The following is a 21,506-nucleotide window of genomic DNA, read 5'->3' on the forward strand; positions in this document are numbered from 1 at the left end:
GGCAAAATAATTCCAATACTTTTGTTAAGGGCTGAACTAATTTTATAAAGCTACAGAACTTTACAAGTAAGGAACTCTCTAGCGATGAGTCAATCTACCCCCAACACTTTACTGATGAGGAAAGAGACATCCAGTATTTTCCAACTGTGTTAGCTGGAGAATAATATAAAAAAGATTTTCAAATAGATAGTATTCCTCAATGAATATTCATAATATAAGAAAAAGTACAGAGGTTCCCAATTGGCACAAAAAGAGAGGAAACCGAACATTAGTCAGAAGTTGCCCTGGTGAGCAGGTGGACTTAGTTGGAGGATGTTCATGGCTAGAGAGGCATCAAGCATCATCAAGCTATTTTAGCCAGAAGTGTCTGTCCCAAGGCAGAGTTACACCTGCCACACGGATTGGTTGCTGAAGGATGAACACTGCAAAATTTTTGTTCTTTGGGCATTACTTTTCTAGGGTCCATGTCAACCGAGTGTTGATGTTACTGGTATAACCCTCACATTCCCCTCCCCCTCCTACCACCACTGATAAACCACATAAGGTGTCAAGAGTTCTAACTGAATGTGTGGTAATTATGATCTTTCCAGTTTACTGATGGTCACCTTACCTAGAAATTACCATGATGAGTTCAGAATTTCATAAATTAGACTCCATTAAATTATGAAATTTTATTTCATTAATTTAAAATATATGAAGATGTGAACCATTTTTTTTTGTTTGTTTTTTGTTTTTGTTTTTTTGCGGTACGCGGGCCTCTCACTATTGTGGCCTCTCCCGTTGCGGAGCACAGGCTCCGGACGCACAGGCTCAGTGGCCATGGCTCACGGGCCCAGCCGCTCCGCGGCATGGGGGATCTTCCCGGACCGGGGCACGAACCCGTGTCCTCTGCATCGGCGGGCGAACTCTCAACCACTGAGCCACCAGGGAAGCCCTGAACCATTTTTCATAGACTTTATTTTTGAGAGCAGTTTTAGGTTCACAGCAAAAATGTGTATTAGGTACAGAGATTTCCCATATACCCGCTGATCGCACACATGCTGAACAAGTTTCTTAATCATAAATAAAAGCATTTGTCCCTAAGCAGATCCAATTTCACCAAACAAACACTGGCTTTGTTCCTGTCCTAGCCCTGGTGGACATCATATCTAATGTGGAATAAAACTTCAAAAACCAGGGCTTCCCTATGCATAAGTATATTATATTTGAACTGCAGAAAATAAAAAAAAGAAAGATTTTAAAGAAGCCAGAAAAAAAGACCCTTACCTATAGAATAGCAAGGATAAGAATTACATCAGACTTCTCTTCAAACCATGTATGCATGCGAAAAGAGAGTTGAGTGAAAAATATTTAAAGTACTGAGAGAAATATTTAAAGTACTGAGAGAAAAGCACCTACCAACCTAGAATTATGAACCCTAGAAAATTATCCTTCAAAAGTGAAGGAGAAATAACAACTTTCTCAAACAAAAACTGAGGGAATTTTTTGCCAGTAGACTTGCTTTGCAAGAAATGTTAAAAGTTCTTTAGAGAGAAGGAAAATTATAAGGTCAGAAACCCAGAACTACATAAAGAAAGGAAGAGTATTAAAGGAGGAATAAGTGAAAGTAAAGAACAAAACTTTTTCTTAATTGCTCTAACAGAAGTTTGTTCAAACAATAATAGCAATAATGTATTCAATTAGGTACGTACATCATATATATTAATAAAATATATAATATAATATACTTTACGATATGTATTACTAATATATGCTTATGTATAAGTGAAATGAATGACAACAATGATACAAGGGGCAGGAGAGAGGAATTAGTACTATTTTGTTGTTAGCAGGTACTTGTACTACCCATGACACAGTATAGTGTTATATGAAAGTGAACCTGGATTATCTGTAAATGTATATTGCAAACTCTAGGAAAACCACTAAAAAAAGCAGAAAAAAACCCACAATTGATGTGCAAAAGGAGAGAAAAATAAAATCTTACAAAATGCTCAATTAAAAAAAAAGGCAGGAAAAGAGTGAAAGACAAAAATAGGAAAGAAAACAAAGGCAATGACAAAAAACAGTAACAAATATGATACATATTAATCCAGCTATATAAATAATCACTTTAAATGTTAATGGTCTAAATATACCAATTAAAAAACAGAGATTGTCAGCGTGCATCAAAAAAAAATAAGACGCAAATATTGTCTACAATAAACCCACTTCAAATATAAAAGCACATACAGATTAAGAGTAAAGAGATGACGGACTTCCCTGGTGGTGCACTGGTTAAGAATCCGCCTGCCAATGCAGGGGACACACGTTCGAGCCCTGGTCTGGGAAGATCCCACATGCCGCGGAGAAACTAAGCCCGTGCACCACAACTACTGAGCCTGTGCTCTAGAGCCCTCAAGCCATAAATACTGAGCCTGCGTGCCATAAATACTGAGCCCGCGTGCCACAACTACTGAAGCCCATGTGCCAAGAGCCCGTGCTCTGCAACAAGAGAAGCCACCGCAATGAGGAGCCCACGCGCTGCAACAAAGAGTAGCCCCCACTCACCGCAACTAGAGAAAGCCCGCATGCAGCAATGAAGACCCAATGCAGCCAAAAATAAAAAATAAATAACAATAAAAAAAAAGTAAAGAGATGAAGAAAGTTACACCATGCTAACACTAATTTTAAAAAATCGGGGGACTTCTCTGGCGGTCCAGTAATTGGGACTGCACCTTCCAGTGCAGGGGGTGTGGGTTCGATCCCTGGTCAGGGAGCCAAGGTCTCACATGCCTTGTGGTCAAAAAACCAAAAAAAACATAAAAAACAAGCAATATTGTAACAAATTCTTTAAAAGACTTTCAAAATGGTCCTCATTAAAAAAAAAGTTGGAGTAGCATTAATTTCAGACAGAGCAGACTTTAGAGCAAGGAAAGTGATCAGGGATAAAGAAGGGCATTATATAATGATAAACAGGTCAATTTTCTTAGAAGGTGTAACAATCCTTAATGTGTATGCACTTAACAGTGGAACATCAAAATATGTGAGGCAAAACCTGACAGAACTGCATGGAGAAATAGATGAATTCACAATTAGTTGGAGACTTTAATAACCTTCTTTCAAAAATGGAAACATTCAGCAGGCAGAAATTCAGTAAGGATATAGTTGAACTTAACACCACCATCAACCAACTGGATATAATTGATACCTAAAGACTAATTCATCTAAAAACAGCAGAATACATATTCTTCTCAAATTTACATGGAACATGTAATTTGGGGCCATAAAACACACCTTAACAATTATTAAAGAATAAAAATCATACAATGTCTCTCTAGGAACACAATAGAACTGAACTTGAAATCAGTAACAGAAGGACAGCTGGAAAATCCCCAAATAATTGAAGATTAAACAGCACAGTCCTAAACAACACATGTGTCAAAGAAGGTATATCAAGAAAAATTTTAAAATAGTTTGAATGAAATGAAAATAAAACTTACCAAAATGTGTGTGATATAGCAAAAGTGGGGCTTAGAGGGAAATTTATAGCACTGAATGCACATATTAGAAAAAAAGAAAGATCTAAAACCAATAATCTAAGCTTCTTTGGGAATTTAGGGGAAAAAAGAGCAAATTAGATCCAAAGCAAGCAAAGAAAATACAAATAAAATTTAAAGCTGAAATCAATGGAATTAAAAACAGGAAACCAATAGAGATAATCAATGACCCAAAAGCAGGTTCTTAAACCTGCTTTTTATTAAAGATCAATAAAATTAGTAAGTCTCTAGCCAGGCTAACCAAGAAAAAAAGAGAGGATACAAAAATTTCTATCAGAAAGAGGTGACATCACCACAGATCCCATGGACATTAAAAACATAATAAAGGAATATTATGAACAACTCTGTACCCACAAATTTGATAACCTAGATGAAATGGACCAATTCCCTGAAAGACATAATCTGTCAGAACTTACATAAGAAGAAATAGAGAATCTGAATAGGCCTATATCTACTAAAGAAATTAAATCAATAATTAATAACCTTTCAAAACAGAAAGCACCAGGCCTAAATGGGTTTACTGCTGAACTCTAACAAACATTTAAGGAAAAGATTACACCAACTCTCTACAATCTCTTCCAGAAAATAGATGTAGACAGAATATTTCCTAAGTCATTCTATGAGACCAGCATTACCCTGATACCAAAACCAAAAACACTAGAAGAAAAGAAAACTATAGACTAATATCTCTCATGAACATAGATATAAAAATATTCGACAAAATATTACTAAGTATAATACAACAATCTATTTTAAGAACTACACCCCACAATCAAGTGGGAATTATCCCAGTTATATAAAGCTAGTTCAACATTCAAAAATCAATTAATATAATCTATCACCATCAACAGGCTAAAGAGGAAAAAAATCTCATGATTAAATTAATAGATGCAGAAAATGTATCTGACAAAATCCAACATCCACCCATGATAAAGTATCTCAGCAAAAGGCCATTTACAACCAACCCATAGCCAACATAATACTCAACAGCGAAAAGCTGAATGCCTTCCCACTAAATTCAGTAACAAGACAAGGATGTCTGCTCTTGCTGCTTCCATTTAACACAGTAGTGGAAGTCCTAGCCACAGCTATCAGACAAGAAAAAGAAATAAAAGGTGTCCAAATTGGAAGGGAAGAGGTAAAACATTTGCAGACGACGTGATACTCTATATAGAGAACCCTAAAGTCTCTACCCAAAAACTATTAGAATAAATGAATTCAGCAAGTTTGCAGGATACAAGATTAACATACAGAAATCTGGTCCATTCCTGTACACTAATAATGAAATATCAGAAAGAGAAAGTAAAACAAAATCCCACTTAAAATTGCATCCAAAAATATAAAATACCTAGGAATAAACTTAACCAAGGATGTGAAAGACCTGTACTCTGAAAACTATAAAACACTGATAAAGGAAACTAAAGATGATTCAAAGAAATGGAAAGATATCTCATGCTCTTGGATTGTAAGAAATAATCTTATTAAAATGGCCATACTATCCAAAGCAATCTACAGATTTAACACAATCCCTATCAAAATACCCCATGACATTTTTCACAGAACTAGAACAAATAATCCTAAAATTTATATGGGACCACAAAATTGCCAAAGCAATCCTGAGAAAAAAGAACAAAGCTGGAGGTATAACCCTCCCAGACTTCAGACTATCCTATAAAGCTACAGTAATCAAAATAGTGTAGTACTGGCACAAAAACAAACACATAGATCAATGGAACAGAATGGAGAGCCCAGAAATAAACCCAGGCACCTTCAGTCAATTAATCTATGACAAAGGAGGCAAGAATATACAGTGGAGAAAAGACAGTTTCTTCAATAAGTGATGCTGGGAAAACTGGATAGCCACATGTAAAACAATGAGATTAGAACATTTCCTCACACCATATACAAAAATAAACTCAAAATGGTTTGAAGACCTAAACGTAAAACCTGAAACAATAAAACTCCCATAAGAGAACATAGGTGGAACATTCTTTGACATATTTTCTTGTATCAGTCTCCTAAGGCAAAGGAAGTAAAAGCAAAAATAAACAAATGGGACCTAATTAAATTTAAAAGTTTTTGAACAGCAGAGGAAACTTTCCATCAACAAAATGAAAAGACTACTTACAGAGTGGGAGAACATATTTGCAAATTATGTGACTGACAAGGGGTTACTATCCAAAATACACAAACAGAGCATATAACTCAATATCAAACAAACAAACAATCCAATCAAAAAAATGAGCAGAAGTCTTGAATAGATATTTTTCCAAAGAAGGCATACAGATGGCTAACAGGCAAATGGAAAGATGCTCAACATCACTAATTATTAGAGAAATACAAATCAAAGCCACAAAGAGGTATCACCTCATACCTGTCAGAATGGCTATCATCAAAAAGTCTACAAATAGAGAATTCCCTGGTGGTCCAGGGTTAGCACTTGCTGCTTTCACTGCGGGCCCAGATTCAGTCCCTGGTTGGGGAACTAAGATCCTGCAAGCCATGCAGTGCAGCCAAAAAAAAAAAAAAAAAAGTCTACAAAAACAAATGTTGGCAAGGATGTGGAGAAAAGGGAACTCTCACACACTGTTGGTGGGAACATAAATTGGTGCAGCCACTATGGATAACAATATGAAGGTTCTTTAAAAAACAAAAAATTGAACTACTATATGATCCAGTAATTCCACTCCTGGGTAAATATCCAGAAAAAACAAAAACACTAATTTGAAAAGATACAGGTACCCCAATGCTCACAGCAAGTAATATTTACAATAGCCAAGACATGGAAGCAGCCCAAGTGCCTATGAACAGACAACTGGATTAAGAAGATGTGACGCATATATATACACACACACACATACACACACACACACACACAATGGATACTACTCAGCCATAAAAAGGAATTGTAATACTGCCAGTTGCAGCAATGTGGATGGACATAGAGAACATTATGTTTAGTGAAATAAGTCAGACAGAGAAATTGTTTAGATTCCACGTAAGATATCACTTATATGTGAAATCTAAAAATATAATACAAATGAATATATATGCAGAACAGAAACAGACTCACAGATACAGAAAACAAACTTGTGGTTACCAAAGAGGAGAGGGATGGGGAAGGGACAAATCATGGGTATGAGATTAACTACTATATGTAAAATAGATAAGCAACAAGGATATACTGTATAGCAGAGGGAATTATACCCATTATCTTATAACAACCTATAATGGAATATAATCTTCAAAAATACTGAATCACTATGCTGTACATCTGAAAGTAACACAATATTGTAAATCAACTATATTTCAATTAAAAATAATTATTTCTAGTCTTGAAAGGGGAAAAACCTCTCAGTAAACTAGGAATAGTGGGGAACTTCCTCAATTTGATAAAGAACACCTATAAAAACCCTACAGCTAACATCACACTTAATGGGGAGAAGCTAGATACTATCTTGCTAACGTCAAAAACTAGGCAAGGGGCTTCCCTGGTGGCGCAGTGGTTGAGAGTCCGCCTGCTGATGCAGGGGACGCGGGTTCGTAACCCGGTCCGGGAAGATCCCACATGCCGTGGAGCGGCTGGTCCCGTGAGCCATGGCCGCTGAGCCTGCGCGTCCGGAGCCTGTGCTCCACAACGGGAGAGGCCACAGCAGTGAGAGGCCTGCATACCGAAAAAAAAAAAAAAAAAACTAGGCAAGAATGTCCCTTCTCATCACTTCTGTTCAACATCATATTGGAAGTCATAGTTAATGAAATAAAAAGAACAAAAAGGAAAAAAAAGGTGTACAGATTTGCAAAGGAAGAAATGACTGTCTTTCTTCACAAATGACATGATTCGCTATGTAGAAAATCCCAAAGAATCAACAACAGTAACAAGAAAACTCCCGGAACAAATAAGAGATTATTGCAAGGTGTCAGGAAACAAGGTTAATAAACAAAAGTCAATTGCTGTATAAGAGCAATGAACAATTGGATTTTAAAATTAAAAACACAATACCATTCACATTAGTACCAAAGATATAGAATTCTTAGGTATAAGTCTAACAAAATATGTACAAGATCTACATGAGTAACACTAAAAAATTCTGATGTAAGAAATCAAAGAAGAGCTAAATAAATGGAGAGATATTCCATGTTCATGGATAAGAAGACCCAATATTGTTAAGATATCAGTTTTTTCCAACCTGATTTATGAATTAAATACAATCTTAATCAAAACCCCAATAATTCTTTAAATTTTGTTGATATTGACAAACTGATTTTAATGTTTATATGGGAAGGCAAAAACCCCAGAAGAGCTAAGACAATAGTGAAGGTGAACAAAGTTGGAGAATTGACACTATCCAAGTTCAAGATATACTGTAATAAGACAGTGTGGTACTGGTAAAAGAACAGACAAATAGACTGATGGAACAGAATAAAATAAAGATCCCAGAAATAGTCCCACACAAATATAGCCAACTGATCTTCAACAAAAGAGCAAAGGTAATTCAATAGAGAAAGGGCACTATTTTCAACTAGTGGTGCTGGAAAAACTTGACATCCACATGCAGAAAAAAATGAATCTAGATGCAGACCTTATATCCTCCACAAAAATTAACTCAAAGTGAATCACAGGCCTAAATGTAAAATTCCAGACTATAAAACTCCTAGAGGATAATATAGGAGAAAATTTAGATGACCTTAGGTTTAGTGATGACTTTTTAGATACAACGTCAAAAGCATGATCCATGAAAGAAAAATATCAGTAAATTGTACTTTATTAACCTTAAAAACTTTTCTTTGTGAAAGATAATGTTTAAAAAATGGAAATATAAACAACAGACTGGCAGAAAATCTTTTCAAAACAGATAACTGATAAAAGACTGGTAACTAAAATACACCCCCAAAAAGAACCTCTTAAAATTCAACAATAATAAAAAATTTTAAATGCCCTTTAAAAAATGGGTAGAAGTTTGGAACAGACATCTCACCATAGAAAATATGTATATGGTAAATAAACATATGAAAATAGGCTCAACATTGTATTTCATTAAGGAATTTCAAAGTCAAACAACAAGATATCATACTACACCACACTCCTATTAGAATGGCTAAAATCCAAACACTGACAACACCAAATGTTGTCAAGGATGGGGAGCAACAGGAACTCTTATTCACTGCTGGTGAGATTACAAAATGGTACAGCCTCTTTGGAAGACAGTTCCATTGTTTCTTACAAAACTAAACATGCTCTTACTATACAATGCAGCAATCATGCTCTGTAGTATTTACCTAACAGAGTTGAAAACTTATGTCTGTGCAAAACCTGCACATAGATGTTTATCTGCACATAGATTTATTCATAATCTGCCAAAACTTGGAAGCAATCAAGATATCCTTCAACAGGTGAATGGATAAACAAACTGTGGTACACCCATACTATGGAATATTATTCAGTGAAAAAGAAATTAGCTACTAAGGGATGAAAAGATATGAAGGAATCTTGCAAGCATATTGCTAAGTGAAAGAAGCCAATGTGAAAAGACTATATACTATATGATTCCAATTATATGATATTCTGGAAAAGACAAAACTACAAAGAGAGTAAAAAGATCACTGGTTGCCAGGGGTTCAGGGGAAGGCGGGGAAGAGATGAACAGGTGAAGCACAGGGCATTTTTAGAGCAGTGAAACTATTTTGTATAATACTATAATGGTCGATATATACCATCATACATATGTCAAAACCCACAGAATGTACAATACATTGGGGAGTGAACCCCAATGTAAATTATAGACTTTAGTTAATAATAATGTATCAATATTGGCTTATCAGTTGTAACAAACGTACCACACTAATGCAAGATATTGGTAATAGGAGAAACTGGGGGGAGGGAGGGGGAGGGCCAAGGGAGTCTATGGGAGCTCTCTAAACTTTCTGCTCAATTCTCTAGTTTCTGCTAAAACTATCCTAAAAAAATAGTCTATTAATTTAAAAAGAAAAAAAAAAAAGAAACAGTGAACTTTGGAAGCAAAAATGACAAAATCATATCAATTTATATCTTTATCAGTAAGGTATGATACAAGAGTGGCCATTATGCTGCACCCTTCCCATTACCATTTTATATGCAAAATTGTTAGTTTGTTTTTGCTTTAATATGCAGTAATAATTATTTGTTTATAAATGAGTTTGAACATTTTTCATGTTTATTGACTATATGCATTTCTTATGTGAATTTTGTATCCATATCTTTAGTACACTTTTCTTTTAGAGTATATGCTATCTTCATCTGGGTATGTAAAAACTCTCTATATTATATACATTAACCCTTTATTTATTAGAAATATTTTCCTAGTTTGTGATTTCATTTTGTTTATGGTGGTTTTGTGATTTAAGTTTTATTTACTCAAAATAATCAATCGTTCCTTTTTTAAATTAATTAGTTAATTTATTATTTATTTTTGGCTGTGTTGGGTCTTTGTTGCTGCGCACAGGCTTTCTTTAGTTGCGGCGAGTGGGGGCTAACCTTCATTGCGGTGCGCAGGCTTCTCATTGCGGTGGCTTCTCTTGTTGCAGAGCACGGGCTCTAGGCGAGCGGGCTCAGTAGTTGTGGCACACAGGCTTAGTTGCTCTGCGGCACATGGGATCTTCCCAGACCAGGGCTCGAACCCATGTCCCTTGCATTGGCAGGTGGATTCTTAACCTCTGTGTCACCAGGGAAGTCCCAATTGTTCCTTTTAATGTTTATAAATCTTGTAATACTTTCACTGATTCATTTTTAATACTTTTGTATGCTGTTTGATTCATATGGAACATATTTTGATTTATAACATGAGCAAAATACACTTTTAAAAATTAGAAAATAGCTAGGAAATGAACAATTCAAAAACATTCTTTACATATGACTCCTGTCTGGCTGGTAAAGAAATAGCTACATATAAGCTCTTCCTGAAGTTACTGGAGCCCGTCAAAGAATCTTGCTCTCTCCCACTCCAATCTCTGACCCTTAGGATACACATCAAGGCTATTGCTAGGGGACATACATTTTCAGGTTAAAACTTCTACAAGCTTTTTCGGTTTCAAGGGAAGAATATAAGCTTATGCTGTTGTTGTTAAACTTAAGGTTTGTTTTGTGATTTGATTAGCTTCCTATTACATTTTGACTCTGAAATTATTTTATGTTAAATTTGTTTCCAAAATACCTTGCAAATTATATCTCTAATGTACCTCCATCTTCCCCAAATACTGTTCTCTCTAATGGCCTTGAGTCCATTACAGGCAAACTTATGAGTTATAATGTAAGATAAGTAATGTCTAGGGAGAATGTGTGCTTCTCAACTCCTCCTAGCTCCATTTTCCAAAGATAGAAGATGAATGTAAAAGCTAAAAATAAAAGCTTGATCTCATTCAGTTTGAATTAGACTATTCTATTTTGAGAATGTCTGACCAAATCCATCTCCTATAATACTTATGTTCCTGTCAGAAGGCGGTAATAAAAATGGAATAAAAATATACTGTTTAGAATATATATATATATATTATTTATATTGTCTACTAAAAATGGGTGAGTAGGAAATAAGACAAAAGTTACAAAGCCTTGCTGAAAATCTTGCTCACATCATGGGTACTTCAATGACAAAGATCAAGCACAGCTAGCACAAATTACAGTGCATGTGTACAGAGTCTGATATATAAACAAAATAAATTATACGATCCTGGAAATATTTTATTTTTATATGCTACAATAGCCTTTATCTGAAACTTTCATCTAAAATCTTCTATGTCAAGCTACCAATTATTTGTGTGTATGTGTCTGTCTGTGTAGGTATGTATTTAGATACACATACATATATACATGTTCTTGGTGTTTGAGCTTGGATCAAATCACATAATATAATTTTTCTGGTTCTACCATTTTCTCACCTGTTAAAACTAGGGCAATCAATTGGATAATTTTTAATGCCTTTGTACCTCCAAAATGGTATAATACTCATCCACGAGGACCTAATGAAATACACTGTTGGTTCAGGTAGAGTATCTATTAACGTCATCATCCGTTTATTTTGTTTATAAACAGCATTCAACAGTGTGGTGTAGAGAATGAGTAATGTATAACTGGCTAAGGAGACAGGTTCCAGGCTCAGGCTACCTTGGTTAAGTGTTGGCACAACTGGGTTTTTGGAGTGTGAACTCTGTAAGTCACTTAGCTTCTCCAAGCCTCAGTTTCCTCCTCTGTAAAATAAGTATAATAACAGCACTTATCTCGTGTGGGTGGTTGTGAGGAATAAATTATATAATCTATAGAAAGTATGCTGCACAGTGCCTGGTGTTCAGTAAGTAATGACTATTATTAGAATCATGGAACAAGAAGACGAAAATGAAACGAGATAAATGAAGGGGCAATGGAGAACAATGCACATAGAAATATTCTACTTTTAAACATAAGACTTGGCATTTATTTTTGCTCTATCTGAAGCCCCACTAAAATGACACTCAAGAAATTAACAAGGATAAAGAGGAAAGGAGAGATAACATTAGATGAGTAATGATGATCAAATTTGGGGAGATGGAAAGCAAATAGGTAATTCATAATTAATTTAGTAGAACAAAGCAAAGCTAAAACATCAAGTACCTGCACAGAAGTAGCCAGGAAGCAGTAAGCTGCTCTGCATCAGAGTATTCCAGAAAGACTCAGGAAATGGAGGCCTTGTGTATTTCTAAAGGCCAGGGTAAGGGACAGGGCAGCAAAATGGGAGGACTGGCTAAAAGTTTATGGCAGAAGCTGTGAGAATACCAGATGTCCTCCCCACGGAGTCGGGTAATAATTCGTTCTTTTCCCCTAAATACATTTAGAGGCTTAATCTCTGGGTGAGGTTGAACCAAAGGACTTTAGGCTCCAAAAGGATATCTGGCATGGCAGGAGGAAGGTTGCAAACTGAAAATATAAGCATAAAGTAAGATTTACAGATATATAGATACCCCAGATTCCCTGCCCCACTCACCTCTCAGAATACTGGCAGATAGATTTATATCTACAAGTCTGTAGTAAGACAATCGCTCTTTAAGGGAATTAACAGGACCAAGAAAAAAAACTAAGATCATTTTTGGATCCCTCGGTTAAAAAGTAATATCTAACCATCTACTAGCTAACAAATCCCGTGAACCTTACAAAGTGCTTTTCATTGGTTTTTTAGGGCCTCAGTCTTAAATATGAATGGACAGCCAATGACTGCCAAACAGTGAAGGAAAATCTCCAACATGAAAGACAGACATCAAAACAAACAGAAAAAAAATGAATTTAAAGAAACAGCAATAATTCACGTAACAGAAGAAATTACTGAAAAACTGATACTAATATCCTTAGACGGAAATGAGGAAGTACCGCATCCACAAAAGAACATAAAACTATATAAAGAGAAGATTTAAAAAACAAGAAAAGCCTCCTGGAAATTTTTAAAAATACATGATATCAGAAAAAAAATTCAATAGATGTTTGGAAGATAGAGTTGAGGAGTTTTCCCAGAAGGTGGGAATAAAATATGAGGAGATGATTGGAAGTCAAAATTAAAGGAGATTAGAGAATAAATCCAGAAGGCTTAATAGGTGACTTAACAGGAATTCTAGAAAGAGAGAACTGAACAAATGAAGGAAGAAAATGATCAAATAAATGACACAAGAAAATTTCAGAGAAGAAAGAACATAAGAGCCTGCACAATGAAGGGAAAAAGACCCCCAGCAGAGATCACCCTGAAATGAATACCAGAGGTAGAGAAAAGACTCTAAAATCTTTGAGAAACAAACAAACAGGTCACATACAAAAGCCCTGGAATCAAAATGACACAATAGCAACAACATTTTGCACATCAATCAAATGTAAGTGAGGAATAAAGGTATTTTCAGACATGCAAGGTTTTAAAACACTTAATGAATGAAATGCACCCATTCTCAGGAAACCACTGGATTATATAATCTCTGCCAAATGCTGGCAAGGCTGTGGAACAAGAGGAACTCTCATTCACTGCTAGTGGGAGTGTAAAATGGTACAGCCACCTTGGAAGACAGTTTGGTAGTTTCTTACAAAACTAAACAGATTCTTACCATATGACCCAGCAATCATGCTCTTGATATCTGCCCAAAGGAGTTGAAAACATGTCCACACAAAAAACTGCACATGGATGTTTATAGCAGCTTTATTCACAATCACCAAACTTTGGAAGCAACCAAGGTGCCCTTTAGTAGATGAACAGATAAACTGTGGTACATCCAGACAATGAAAATCCAGTGCTAAAAAGAAATGAACTATCAAGCCATGAAAAGACATGGAGGAATCTTAAATACATATTACTAAGTGAAAGAAGCCAATCTGAAAAGGCTACATACTGTATGATTCCAACTCAATGACATTCTGGAAAAGGTAAAACTGGGAGACAACAAAAAGATCAATGGTTGCCAGGGGTGGATGCGGGGGAGGCAGAACTTTTAGTAAAGTGAAAATACTTTGTATGATATGATAATGATGGATATTTGTCAATTATGACATATGTATAAACATTTGTCCAAATCCATAGAATGTACCACGCCAAGAGCAAACCCCAAGGTAAACTATGGACTTTGGGTGATTATGATGTGCCGATGTAGGTTCATCCTTGATAACACATCATTCTGGTGAATGATGTTTATAATGGGGAGGCTGTGCATGTGTGAGGGCAGGGAGTATAAGGGAAATCTCTGTATCTTCTTTTCAATTTTGGTGTGAATCTAAAACTGCTCTAAAAAATAGTCTTGAAAAAAAGGCAGTAAAAAGAGCAGACAAAAATATGACCAGAAACCAAGAGAAACAATGGTCAGAAGTTCATAGGGGATTCAGACAATGGAGTTATCACATACCACTTTAAGAAATAAAGTTACTTAATAGTACAAGTCGCAGAAGGAAACAAGAGAATGGGGCAGAAAAAATAGTCAAGAATATAAAAGGTAAAAATTTTCCAAAATCAATGAAAGATATCAATCCACACACCCAGGAAGATCAGTGAGCCCCAAGAAAGATAAATGCAAAGAAGACTACACACAGGCACATCACAGTCAAACTGCTTAAACCAAAACAAAGAGAAAATCTTTAAAGTGGTTAGAGAAAAAAAGTGCCTCCCAAAAAGCGACAATAAGACTTAAAACTGACTTGTCAGTAGAAACAATGAAAACCTGAACACAATATTTTACAATGAATTCATTCACCGATTAGACAAATATGTACTGAATACCTACCACATGCTAGATACTGTTCCAGGTGCTTGGAACACATCAGTGAATAAAACAAAGAATGTATGTTACATTTAATGTGTAAAATTATATAATAAACACTTTTAAGGGAAGAAATTGTATAAAACATGCTTAACAGTCTATTTAGATAATACACTTCATTACTGCTGTTAGAATTACAATTAAAGTGTTAAATTTAATAGACTTATGACTAGTACTTTTTCAGTGATGGATGAGATTCTTTATAATCAAGTACAGTCTATGTATTAAAGAGCCTAAGTACTAGGCTGGCTTTTGGGTAATGAAGAGTCATGGCATTTCAGAGCTGATCTTCTAGAAAACCCCAGAGATGATCTATAGTCCAGACTCCTCATTAGAGATGAAAAGGAACAATATATTTAACTCAGTTTCCAAAGTCACACAAAGTAGTTAGAGACACATCTTAAGTCCCAATGACTCCTTTTCAAATGTTCTTTGTTGTGTTTGTTGTTTTCTTCACGGGGAGAGGGGTTTAATTTAATTTTTATCAATGTAACGTGCATATAGTTTTAAAGGTAAAATGACTTTATAACATTTAAAACAAAAAGCAGCAGTCTCCTTTCCTTCCTCTGCCCACCTCCAAGTTCCAGTCTCCAGAGAGAACCATGTTAACTTCTAATATTAATAATATTCTTTTGTTTGATAGAGTGTTACTTGCTGTGTGATAGCTAGTTTATCAGTGCACATAACTCATGTGCGTGAAAATAGTCCATTTCAACTTTTTCATTTTGCAGTGCATGCTTTTCATTGAAATGCATAAGCAGGATAACTGGTAGGTTACTAGCAACCCTGTTGCTGTATGTACAACAGGACTATTAACTAATGAAATTGATTTTCATGTGTGATTTCATGTGTGATTAGACTATAAGACTAGTTACTTACATGAGATAGGAAGCTGGCTGCAGACTGGGCAGCAGATGGTGGGTGTAGAAGGCGTGGTTTCACAGAAGAATTGGAGGTGTATCCAGGGCCCTTAAGTTCCTGGAAGACAATATACATGTGAGCAAAATAACTGTCAACCTACAGTGAGAATTGTGAAATCAAAATGTATTTTTGCAGATATAATTTCAGTCTTACATGTTGAACTTCTACAAAGTTTTAAGCCAAAGTATTAAGCAAGATGATTCGGGTGTATATTACTCTTTGGGGACTAATCATGGGCTTAGGAAGATGCCTTCACACTTCTGATGGATAAAATCATTCCAGATGTGAAAACGTATCTCGGATGGGACGCTACTACGTTGGTTTCTAACTTTGCCAAACACTCCACACTACTTCTGACATACTACTGAGAAAGACCCTCTCCAACTATGGAGTGCTCCTGCCTGTGAAAATATCCAGTATTGAGACTTCAAAGTATGTCTGCAACTTTAAAATATACTCGAAAGCCAGACATATACTCCAGTGGAAAAATCTACTATTTTTAAAGAAGACATGTTTTGTCATGCAAATTACATCATTTTTTTAATTTTCCAAACAAGCCAAACATACTTGACCTCCGGTATACAAATCTCTGGTTCCCCAAGGTAGGTACTTCTATGTTTCCCTCATTCAGTATAGACTTAACAAAAAGCATGGTGCTTCAATTTGTTACTATATACGAAAAGGATAGGTATAATCTGTACAATGCACAGATTTTATAATTGCTAATATTAGATAATGTTAAAAGTACACTTGAATGTATCTAAAGTACATGGGGAAAATATGAAAGTATATCAAACCAAGGCATAATTTTTGCTTAAATTATTATTTTTGATGAAAAAAGATCTTACCTTTACATCCAAAGTGTGTTGAAGTTTTAGGCGCACTGATTCTTGTTCCTGATGCTGTATTATATCTTGACATTCTGCAAACCGCAAAGATGCCTACAATCAAGCAACCACATGTGGTTTACCCTCCATTCTTTATGCAATTTTATTTTATTAATGTATAAATGCAGAGTCGCCATCTATTCAAGGAAACTTCCCCTGTTCTTGGCACACTGTATTACATTTATCTATTTATTTATGTTTTATTCAGAAAACTTGAGAGTAATTGGAGGCCATGTCTTTATCCTCTGTAGCCCCAGCATCTACATGGCATTTAGTATGTGGAGGGCACTCAAAAGAATGAATGAACTAAGGATGAAATGAGCAAACAGCTTTAGCAATGTAAAAACATTTCTATAAAAATAACCACAGCTGAAATTCATTGAGTCAATATATCATGTTCTAAGACCTAAGTTTGAATAGGTGGGATCACAGGTCATTTTCTATCACCATGAAGGCTCTGATTTCTCAAGAATCAATGACTAGTCTTGGTATATTTTTAGGCTTCCAGAGTTTTCAGGTGACACAAAGAGAGATTTACTTCTCTACAATAAATGGCAATGACAAATACAGTGTCATCATTGATCCTTCTCATTATTTAAGCTGTGTTCCCCACCTGCACTTTCTTTTCTTTTTTTTTTAATTGATTGATTTATTTGTTTTTTTAAATTTTATTTTTGGCTGTGTTGGGTCATCGTTGCTGTGCGTGGGCTTTCTCTAGTTGCGGTGAGCGGGGGCTACTCTTCGTTGCAGTGTGCGGGCTTCTCACTGTCGTGCCTTCTGTTGTTGCAGAGCACAGGCTCTAGGCGCGCAGGCTTCAGTAGTTGTGGCACGTGGGCTCAGTAGTTGTGGCTTGCGGGCTCTAGAGCTCAGGCTCAGTAGTTGTGGCGCATGGGCTTAGTTGCTCCGCGGCATGTGGGATCTTCCCGGGCCAGGGCTCGTACCTGTTTCCCTTGCATTGGCAGGCAGATTCTTAACCACTGTGCCACCAGGGAAGCTCCCCACCTGCACTTTTTGAACTCCACAAAGTGCCAGACGTTAGCATTACTTTATCTATGTATGAATATTATTAACAGACTGTATTCTACCTAGTATTCAAGTCCTTCTTTGATAGTAAGTTAGATTGGTGGTATTTTTAGTTATTCAGGTCACGAAGGATACCAGGAGCATCTTACATCTTATATCTGACTGCTCTTGTGACCTGTTAGCCAGAAAAAAGATAATTTTGTAAAAAGTATGCATCATGACTATGTTTTTAAAGCTCAGCCTTCTGTACAGGATACAGTTTTTTTCTTGTGTGAGGTGACTGGGATACAATACAGTTTGACAGATTTGGTTCCTATCAACATGGACCTTTCATTCAGAACAATTCTACTTGGTTAATAACTATTTAGTTGATAACTATTTTATATATTTAGTTAATAACCACCTTATCAAGAGCAACCTCCATATTAGCAAACTTTTCTTTCAGTCGGCGTTCCTGAGATCGTAGGACTTCTAGTTCCCCCGCCATCTTGTTTTTCTCTGTTGCAACAGTACTCAATTCCTGGCTTAATTTTGTCTTTTCTTCTTTTAGAAAATGGTTTTCCTACAATTACAGAGGAGAAAATATCAGAAATAATATGCTGATGTAGATGCTGAGATGTGATGGAAATATAAAACTATTATGTAAAGATCTGAACTATAGCTTAACTGTATACGGATTGGAGTTGGGAGCTGCTAGAATTATGTTACCATGTTTTCTCTCATTTTTATCACTACTAGTTTATTACTTCTTTCTAGGCTTATTAAATCTTTGATAAAACCTATGAACTATGTAATAACTGTGCTGTCATAAAAAGAGACAGTGTTGTGGTGAATTGAGACTGAGTAATCATATACCAAATCAAATTGAAACTTCTTTAAAATGACACAAGAGATTTAAAGAAGACACACGTATTTGAAATCTTTATGGTTTTTCTATTTTGTTTCAAGGTTGAATATTCATTTCACAAATGGTTAAATATTAATTTCACAAATGCCTACTATAGACCCTCTGGCATAAAAAGAAACAGGACACACAGTTCCTGTCCTCAAAGCCACTGTGATCCAGTGATGAGAATGAGCTTACTGATAAACTTATGGAGAATCTTTGGTATCTAACAAAGTTTCATTAAAATTAGTTCATTCCTTTAAAATACATCATGAAATGGGTAGAAAAGAACAAATGCATAGTAATCAAGTTAAAATATAAACCTGAACTTACTGAGTCTATATTTCTTTCTATATGTATATTTTTTTCATAGAGAAAATGTTTAATGTAAACAAGGTAGTAGGTATCACCACTGTAATACACATTTTGGATACAAATAGTTTTTCCTTTTCTGATGAGAAAGAAAGAAGGATTAATTTTTCAAGCTGCCTCCTTCCTGTTTGAGGGGAATGTCATCGAGCTTTGATGAACACCTTCCTTTACTAGGTGCAGGTGTTTCTGGTGACAGCAGGCAGTAACCTCTTACTGCCCTAAGTACCCTTGGGGAGGACGAGGATAAGCCCTGCTTTAGGTTCCAAATAGGCAAATAATGGAAGAAGAAAAAGAAAAGAACAAATTTAGGATAAGAAATGGAGGGGAGAAAAAAGTGGGAAAGAACAAAAGCACAGGAAATAAATAAGTCCATATGATGAGGGGTATGCACAAATGTATGTATATATTTGTTAATACTTAGCCTCATTCTAAAAAAAGTATTTCAGCATTTTCGGTATGGGGAAAGCAATTATTTTAGTTGCCCTTATTTTCTGCTTATGCTGTTTACCTTCCCATCTCCATTACAGTCAGTTCTGTTATAACTCTTCTTCTAAAAGTGCAAATTTGTTCCAAAGTGATTGCTGTTATCAGGGGACATTTGAATATGACACAAATTTCACATTTACTCATGCGCAGTTTCATTTATGAGAAATACGGGGTCAAGGCAGAAAACAGCACCCAGCTAAACAGAGCTGCACAGAAATACACACAAAGCACATACATACACACTCTCCAAACAACTATCAGCTCCCTCAGTTTACCTTGGGTTATGAGCTATGTCCATGCACATCCTGTGTTACAGGAAACCCACCTTCTACCCCTTCTTAACAACTCCCATGCTGCAATTCTTCAAGGCACAAGCAAACTTCCAGTCTTTTTTAAGATAAAAGGCCATCCTAACTGTAGTATTTATGTATCTCTTAACCATTTAACACGTGTAAAACAGTGCTTCTATTTTCATTAGGTTCCTGTTTTCCTTTTGTCGCTGATGAAGTTCGTTAGTGTGGTGCTCCTAATCCCACTGTTCTGATAAGCCCCCTGGTGGTTTTTATGGCACAATTTTGCATAGCGTGGTGATTTCAGGAACACATATGTTGCATTAGAGCAGAACTGAATATGCTTTGTTTATAACCATTCCGTCTCTCTACCATGAATATCCTTTCGCCTACTTCTTGCAGTTAAAATATTAGCTCTTGGACAGCTACATGTAAAAAAAATGAAATTAGAACATTCTTTAACACTATACGCAAAAATAAACTCAAAATGGATTAAAGACCTAAATGTAAGACCGGACACTATAAAACTCTTAGAGGAAAACATAGGAAGAACACTCTGACATAAATTGCAGCAATATCTTTTTTGATCCATCTCCCAGAGTAAAGGAAATAAAAACAAAAATAAACAAATGCGACCTAACTAGACTCAAAAGCTTTTGCACAGCAAAGGAAACCACAAACAAAACAAAAAAAACAACCCACAGAATGGGAGAAAATATTGCAAATGATGTGACCGACAGAGGATTAGTCTCCAAAATTTACAAACAGCTCATGCGGCTTAATATCCTAAAAACAAACAACCCAATCAAAAAATGGGCAGAAGACCTAAATAGACATTTCTCCAGAGAGGACATGCAGATGGCCAAGAGGCACATGAAAAGATGTTCAACATCACTAATTATTAGAGAAATAAAAATCAAAACTACAATGAGATATCACCCCACACCAGTCAGAATGGCCATCATCAAAAAATCTACAAACAATGAAATGCTGGAGAGGGTGTGGGGAAAATAGAACCCTCCTATACTGTTGGTGGGAATGTAAATTGGTGCAGCCACTATGGAGAACAGTATGGAGGTTCCTTAAAAAACTGAAAATAGAGCTACCATATGATCCAGCAATCCCGCTCCTGGGCATATATCCGAAGAAAATCATTGTTCAAAAGGATACATGTGCCCCAATGTTCACTGCAGCACTGTTAATAATAGCCAGGATATGGAAGCAACCTAAACGTCTATTGACAGATGAATGGATAAAGAAGATGTGGTACGTCTATACAATGGAATATTACTCAGCCATAAAAAAGAATGAAATAATGTCATTTGCAGCAACAAGGATGGACCTGGAGATTATCATACTAAGTGAAGTAAGTCAGACAGAGAAAGACAAATAGCGTATGATATCGCTTATATGCGGAATCTAAAGAAATGATACAGATGAACTTATTTACAAAACAGAAACAGACTCACAGACTTAGAGAATGAACTTAGGGTTACTGGGGAGAAGGGTCGTGGGGAGGGATAGATTGGGAGTTTGGGATTGACATATACACACTGCTGTATTTAAAGTACAACAGAGAACCAACAAGGACCTATTGCATAGCACAGGGAACTCTGCTCAATAATCTGTAACAACCAAAATAGGAAAAGAATTTGAAAAAGAATAGATACATGGGGACTTCCCTGGTGGCACAGTGGTTAAGAATCCGCCTGCCAATGAAGGGGACACGAGTTTGAGCCCTGGTCTGGGAAGATCCCACATACCGCGGAGCAACTAAGTCCGCGCACCACAACTACTGAAGCCCACACGCCTAGAGCCCACA

General features: G+C 36.0%; 1 protein-coding gene across 1 annotated transcript in view; it reads right to left on the reverse strand.

The window, feature by feature from the left end:
- The window catches only part of CCDC158 (coiled-coil domain containing 158), a 78,376-nt gene that overhangs the window by 24,659 nt on the left and 32,211 nt on the right, over window positions 1-21,506 (reverse strand). Inside the window, exons 14-16 of the mRNA XM_089912072.1 lie at window positions 18,054-18,212; window positions 16,589-16,681; window positions 15,699-15,797 (exon numbers count right to left, since the gene is read on the reverse strand). Of these exons, the coding sequence (XP_089768198.1) occupies window positions 15,699-15,797; window positions 16,589-16,681; window positions 18,054-18,212 (351 nt within the window). The remainder of the gene's footprint in view (window positions 1-15,698; window positions 15,798-16,588; window positions 16,682-18,053; window positions 18,213-21,506) is intronic.

This window comes from Delphinapterus leucas, chromosome 5 (genome assembly GCF_059928025.1).
Source record: "Delphinapterus leucas isolate spDelLeu-1000000601 "Yukka" chromosome 5, BTC_Dleu_Yukka2, whole genome shotgun sequence".
NCBI classification, from domain to species: Eukaryota; Metazoa; Chordata; class Mammalia; order Artiodactyla; family Monodontidae; genus Delphinapterus; species Delphinapterus leucas.